Source organism: Echinops telfairi, unplaced genomic scaffold (genome assembly GCF_000313985.2).
Source record: "Echinops telfairi isolate 266 unplaced genomic scaffold, ASM31398v2 ScPeMD7_5592;HRSCAF=6446, whole genome shotgun sequence".
NCBI classification, from domain to species: domain Eukaryota; kingdom Metazoa; phylum Chordata; class Mammalia; order Afrosoricida; family Tenrecidae; genus Echinops; species Echinops telfairi.
In genome coordinates, this window is record NW_022109491.1 from 28,158,922 (window position 1) to 28,165,639 (window position 6,718).

General features: G+C 44.9%; 1 protein-coding gene and 1 non-coding gene across 2 annotated transcripts in view; both read right to left on the minus strand.

Moving 5' to 3' along the window:
- LOC101643243 (zinc finger protein 343-like) overlaps window positions 1-6,718 on the minus strand; it is a 22,231-nt gene that overhangs the window by 8,820 nt on the left and 6,693 nt on the right. The window contains exons 3-5 of the mRNA XM_045295317.1: window positions 6,114-6,255; window positions 5,876-5,934; window positions 1,845-1,971 (exon numbers count right to left, since the gene is read on the minus strand). Coding sequence (XP_045151252.1) covers window positions 1,845-1,971; window positions 5,876-5,934; window positions 6,114-6,225 — 298 coding nt within the window. The 5' untranslated portion in view covers window positions 6,226-6,255. The remainder of the gene's footprint in view (window positions 1-1,844; window positions 1,972-5,875; window positions 5,935-6,113; window positions 6,256-6,718) is intronic.
- LOC115871426 lies at window positions 3,341-3,496 on the minus strand. Its single transcript, XR_004047294.1, has one exon. It is a non-coding gene; the product is annotated as a U1 spliceosomal RNA (small nuclear RNA).

A 6,718-nucleotide genomic window follows, 5' to 3' on the forward strand; every position in this document is an offset into this window, starting at 1 on the left:
GTCAGAGTGGGGGCTTAGGGAGGTCAAGTTATCAACGGAGTTTTAGCTCAGGTACGCCTCACTGTGGATCCAGTGGGCCCCCGGACCCATCATGTGGTTATTTCCCCAGTTCCAGAATGCATCATTGGAACAGACATACTTAGTAACTGGCAGAACCCCCATATTGGATCCCTGAAATGTGGAATAAGGGTTAGCATGGTAGGAAAGGCCAAGTGGACACCATTAGAACTGCCATTGCCTAGGAAAATAGTAAACCAAAAGCAATACCACATTCCTGGAGGGATTGCAGAGATCAGTGCCACCATCAAAGACTTGAAAGATGCAGGGGTGGTGATTCCTACCACATCCCCATTTAACTCGCCTATTTGGCCTGTAAAAAAGACAGATGGATCCTGGAGAATGACAGTGGATTATCGTAAACTTAACCAGGTGGTGACTCCAATTGTAGCGCTGTTCCAGATATGATTTCATTGCTTGAGCAAATTAATACTTCTCATGGTATTTGGTATGTAGCTATTGATCTGGCTAATGCCTTCTTCTCAATACCAGTCTCGAAGGACCACCAGAAGCAGTTTGCCTTCAGCTGGCAGGGGCAACAATATACTTTCACAACTCTCCTCCAGGGGTACATCAACTCTTCTGCCCTGTGCCATAATTTAGTCCGAAGGGATCTTGATCACCTATCTCAAGCAGTAAATAAATAAATCAGCCCAATGAGGGAAGGATTTGTAACCATTATATTTACTAATGTGTTCTGAGTGTCTCACACATTCTTCAGTCCATAATAAAAATAAAACACAAAAATCAAACCCATTGCCACTGAGCCAATTCCAATTCACAGCCACCCCATGTGTTACAGAGTAGAACCACTCTAGAGGGTTATGGGGTTTTTTCCTTTAAATTTTGTCCATAGGGTTTGTAGTTACATAATTTCATGTCAACTTAATGATATATAAAAGTGGAGGGGTGGAGTTTAGCCTGTCAATCAGGTCACTGCCGAAAAAAAAAAAAAAAAAATCAGGTCACTGCCGGATGAACTCACTTGGAGAAACAACCAAGATATGTAGCTCTGTGGAGGCCGGCCTCTCCCTCTCTTTCTCTGCCTTCACCTTCCTGCTTGCTGGCCACCCTGGGAGCTGCCAGAGCCCTGCAATGTTACCACTGCCATTAGGTGGACTTTGCACCCACAACCTGTGGCACTCCTGCATCCCACATCATTGTATGTGACTGCGTGAGTCTATGGACTATTATCGGACTTACAGACTTGAGTTGGACTGGCATAAGCTCTCTCTTATACACATATGAGTGTCTCTAGATTTGTTTCTCTAGTCAACCCGGCCTAACATAGGATCCTACAGGCTGGAATCATTAAGTTAGCAGTTTAACAGGCTTTTTTTCTGCAGTGCTGTGGGATGGGTGTTTCTGGGTGTTTTAAAGAGTAAAACCTTTGGTACATTAAAAAAAAAAAACCCTCACTGCCATCAAGTCATTGCTGACTCATAGGGACCTCTGTGAGTTTCCAAGACTGTAACTGTTTATGGAGTAGTGGGTCCAGTCTTTCTCCCTCAGAACTGCTGGTACTGGTACATAGAGATCTAAAATTACTCCTTGTCACAGAATTGACTCTGAGTACAGCGTACAAGTGCCTCCAGAGGGTTCCCCAGCCTGTAAACCTTCACAGAGGCAGACTGCCATGTCTTCCTCCTGAGGCCTGAACGGTGATCTTCCCATCAGCAGCCAATTGATTCACAAGTGCACCAGGAGGGTGTCTCTGGCACTTCCTTGGTGGTCAGCAATAAACACCTGCTGCATTATTACAAAGGAAAAGGAGAGTTTATACTCACCCAAGGAGAGCAGATCCCTGTACACCTCCAGCATGACTTCCCTGTAGAGGTTCTTCTGCTCAGAGCTCAGCCTCTCCCATTCGGCCTCCGTGAAGACCACTGTGACGTCCTCGAATGTCACTGGCTCCTGGAAGAAGGAATGAATCCCTGCTCAGCACAGCACCAGAAATTTTCCTAATCCCTGAAGTTTACGGGTAGCCCCAAAGTCAGGGATTAATGAAGCTTATTTATTCCTTTTCAGAGAACACAGCTCTCCATATAAGCTTTTCCTGGGCATGACTCTGTACCTGGATGTGTGAGACAATCTGTGAGCCACATGAATTGTGTACAAAACACATCCTGGACTTCAAACACCTATGACTTCACGGAAGAAATTATCTGTGATTCAATCTGAAAGCAGTAAGTAGTATTCAAGAAAGTGATTGTGAGCCTTCTGCTGTGCAGCCATCGAAGAGTAGCAGCCATGGCTGTGCGCTACCCTACTACAGCCATGGCTGTGCGCTACCCTACTACAGCCATGGCTGTGCACTACCCTACTACTGCCATGGGCCCCGACAAGGGCCACAAGGCAACCAAGAACGTGAGCAAGCCGAGGCACAGCCGCTGCGCTGCGCGGGCGCCTCACCAAGTTCGTGTGGGACATGATCTGAGAGGCGTGTGGTTTCCACCCTACGAGTGAAGAGCCATGGAGCTGCTCAAGGTCTCCAAGGACAAGCGGGCACTTAAGTTCATCAAGAAGCGGGTGAGCACAACATCTGAGCCAAGAGGAAGAGGGAGGAGCTGAGCAACGTGCTGGCTGCCATGAGGAAGGCCGCTGCCAAGAAGGACTGCGGGCCGCCCCACCCCCGCCCCCACCCCCAATAATAATAAAGCCTTTCCAGAAAGAAAAAAAAAGTGACTTTGAGAATTCAAAATGGAGGACTCAAAAAACAGGAGAGTATAGGATGGGTGAGATAAGAATAAAAGACATCAGAGTTGGGGGGTGGGGGACCTTGTGCTAGGCATAAAGGATGGTGATGGTTAAAAGGAGAGGTTGGAATGAACTTCAGTCATAGGAGAAAGTGGATGTGAAAGGATAGGGCCGGAACGAGCACGTATGAGGAGTGCAGGTAACTAAAGGAGGCCTGTCGAACTCCCTGCCGCCATTTGATTTCTTGATTGATGCTTCTATGAGCACTGTTAATAGATCCGAGTAAATTAAAATTCTTGACAACTTCAATCTTTTTTCCTTTTATTATGATGTTATCTATTGACTCCGTTGTAACTTCACAATGTGAGTCATGCCTCGCCAAAAAACGAAAATCCCAAAAGCTTTATCCCCATCAACTTCATCAGGGGCGACTCTGCTTTGAGGAGACAGCTCTTCCCGAGACAGATTTTGAGTGTCTTCCAGCACATCAAGGTCATCTTCCAGCACTGTATCTGACAGTGTTCCTGTTATTCATACTGTTTTCAGTGACTGATCTCTCAGGAAGGTGACCCTGCTGGTATATGAAATACTGGTGGAAGTTTCCAGCATCACAGCAACATATGAAGCCACAACACTACAACAAACTGACAGTCAAATTCCCCACATCCAAAATGTAATGCCTAAGCCTGGCCCTGGGAAAACCATCTGTGTTATCATGGCCTCACCCATGCCAGGTAAGTATAAACAATTAAAAAACAAACCTCTGAGAAGTAAATTTAAATGAAATTTAATAAATTCCACTTGCTTTATAAACAACTCACTTTAAACTCTAGTTTCTCATTTTGCACAGTTCTAATATGCACAGATTTCAGTTACCACAGTTTCATTAAATAGCTGCAGTCCCACAAAATGGTTCAAATTTCAGTTGCTCTGGCACAGGCTAAGAGGAGCCCTGGTGGTGTAGTGGTTACGCATTGGTCTGGGATCCGCATGGTTGGCAGTTCAAAACCACCAGCCGCTCTTCCAGAGAGAAAGACTGGGCTTTCTACTCCCATCAATAGTTACAGTCTCAGAAACCCTCAAGGGGTTGTTATGAGTCAGCATTGACTGGATGGTGGTGAGTTTGGGGTTTTGTTTCCTTTTTTTCTGGCACATTAACTATGATAAGGACAGATTTTTCAGATCGCTCTTCAGTTCACAGATCACTACGCAGTAATATGAAGGTGCTTTAGAACGTTTCTGGGGGCAATGGAGGTAAAAGATAACAGTATTCTTTCACAAAATTTTTGAAGCATCCTCATATCTATGTGCATCGAGATCGTAATGAATCACATCACTTCTTTCAAAAGCCAGTTAATCTGAAGGGAAGAAAGGGTCCATCTAATCAGTCTATCAAGACTATCACAGAGGTCAACAGAAGCACCGCACTAGGAACTCTCCCAGACCTTGCTATATCCATCTCTTTAGTTGTCTCCTTCATTTGCTACAGTGAAACTGCAATCATAAATGCAGCAAATGGAGCGCTCTGCTTCTTTAAAGATTATAGCCTCAGAAACACTATAGAGCACTTCTACTCTGTTCTGTAGAGTTACTATGAGTCACAATCAACCGGATGTTGGGGGAGGGGGCGCGCGTTAAGACGGGCCCTTATAGATGGCTATTGGCATTACATAATGGTACCTAAGAATCAGTTTTTACTACAATCTCTCCTCTATCTGTTAAACAGCTCAGTATTAAAAAGTTTACATGGAAAACCATACATAAGAAGATACCATAAGACAGTATGCATGTGGCTGTGTAGTGAAATTTAGAAGTACATTTTAAAAATTTAACAAGCTCAGTTTTTCAAAATAAATATCCTTTTAGATATTTTATTAGTGAATCTTAATATTAATCTTGAGTATCAGGATTTCATGGCATAGAGGTTACGAGTTGGACTGAGATTCTCAAGATTGGCAGTTTGAAACCATCAGGCACTCCACGGGAAAAAGACTGGGCTTCCCAAACCTGTAGTGAGTTATCGTCTCGGTGGTGGTGCTACCATGTCCTGTGGGGTCGCTATGAGCAGGTATTTACCCGATGGCAGTGAGTCTGGTTTTCATGAGAGTAAGGGGAAAACTCAGAATATATCTCACCGTCATCCTGTTCACTAGCATAAGGGAGAACTCCCTCCCAAAGGGATTATAACCACAGGCATAGACTTTACATCACAAAAGAGATTATGCAGAAGAGCTCTATGAAGAAACCTCACTTCACTATCAGGACAGTCACTGGAGTGATAATTGCCTAGGGGTGTGACAGGGGAGCTGGCAACAGTGAGTACAAGAAAAAATGCTCTGAAATTAATCATGGTGATGCTTGCACACGTCTTTTTAATATGATTGTGCAATTAAATTGTATTAAATGTGACGTATATGCCAACAAAACTATTTATCGATCAATAACAACAGGGTGGTAAATAGCAGAAGAAAGAGCGGAAAGATTTTAAAATGCTCGTTTCTGGAGTGCAAGACAAATGGGACAGCGGGTGGCTATTTTTAACAAGATTCCTTTAGTACTTTTTTTTAACTGACTGCATTTATCAGATTAATAAAAGCATTGAATGTAAAGATACGTATTTTTTCTCGGAAACCCCTAGGGGAAGTTCTTCCCAGGTCTATGAGTCTAAATGGACTCAATGGCAGTGAATTTGTTTTTATTTGTTTTTTTCTGTGTGACATGAAAGTGACAACAACAACTCAAAGCACTGCTTGAGCGGTTGTGAGTCGCACACATCTGAAAGGCACAACTCCGAAAGGAGGGCGCGAATGGCTGCACACCCAAAGAATGCCATCTGTTCCCGAGCTGTACATGTAGAAACTTGAACTGGTGCATGTTTTGCTGCAAATATTTTCAACAACATCAAATAAATTAACAAACTTTTTAGAAGAAATTTCATTTCTCAACTGGTATCTTTTCCAACAAGTGAAAACTAAAAGGCTGAAGTGAAAAAATAATTTCAAATTGCCTTAACATAGCACCTGACACAAAGGCCTGAAATGCCTTCCCAAAACAGAGAATTCATAACTATTCCCTAGACAATGAGCCAGAATGTCAGAAAAATAGGCTAAGTTCCACTCACCAGTGTTGGGGGCTTCCTTTTCTCTTCCTGGGGCCAGTCAGCCTCCCGAAAAGACAAACCTAAGGGAAGAAAGAGGCGCTCTGAGAAAACCTGCCTCCCACAGTGCTCCAGGGTCGCTCCGCTGAGCCAGGGGACTGAGGAAAGGCAGCATCTTCTCCAGCTGTGGCCACCAAACCAGGCTCACTTGAACCTGGAGTGCTGGCCCCTCTTCACCTCTCCAGTCTCTCACAGGGCTCACCTTCTGCCTTATGTCTGTCAGTCCATTTCGTCATTCTCGCCACGTCTTCCCTGTTCTCCAAAGACATCTTCTTCCAAGCCTGCTCTCCTTGGGCAGAAGTGTCAGGCAGCATAACGGTGCCCGTGTCAGTCCAGTGCTGGCCCTGAAATTAAGCCAAAGAGCCAGTTGGAGGTTATGTCACCTCCAGGGGGTGTTGTGTTGTCTGGGCTGATTTCTTCACACCTCAATTATGAAAGGCCCCTTTATGTCCATGCATCCAGGTCCTGTGGGATGGAGAAGCAGCGTGACGCTGCTGCATCCTTTGTGGGCTTTAAACCCAAGCCTCTCCAGCAGGGACCCTCTCACAGAGTCTCAGCCCAGACAGGGTCTCAACCTTTATTCACGGTCTAGCTTACACACCTTCCAGCCTTTGACCTGGCACCCCCTTACCTGTCAAAACTGTCTTGCCACACACCTCAGATTCAAGCTCCATGCCCCAGGCCAGTTTCTGCTACCCAAAAAACAGCCAAAAGAGGTAAACAAGCGGCCATCTAGCTCAGAAGCAACAAAGCCCACATGGAACAACATATCAACCTGTGTGATCACGGGGTGTCGAACGGATCACT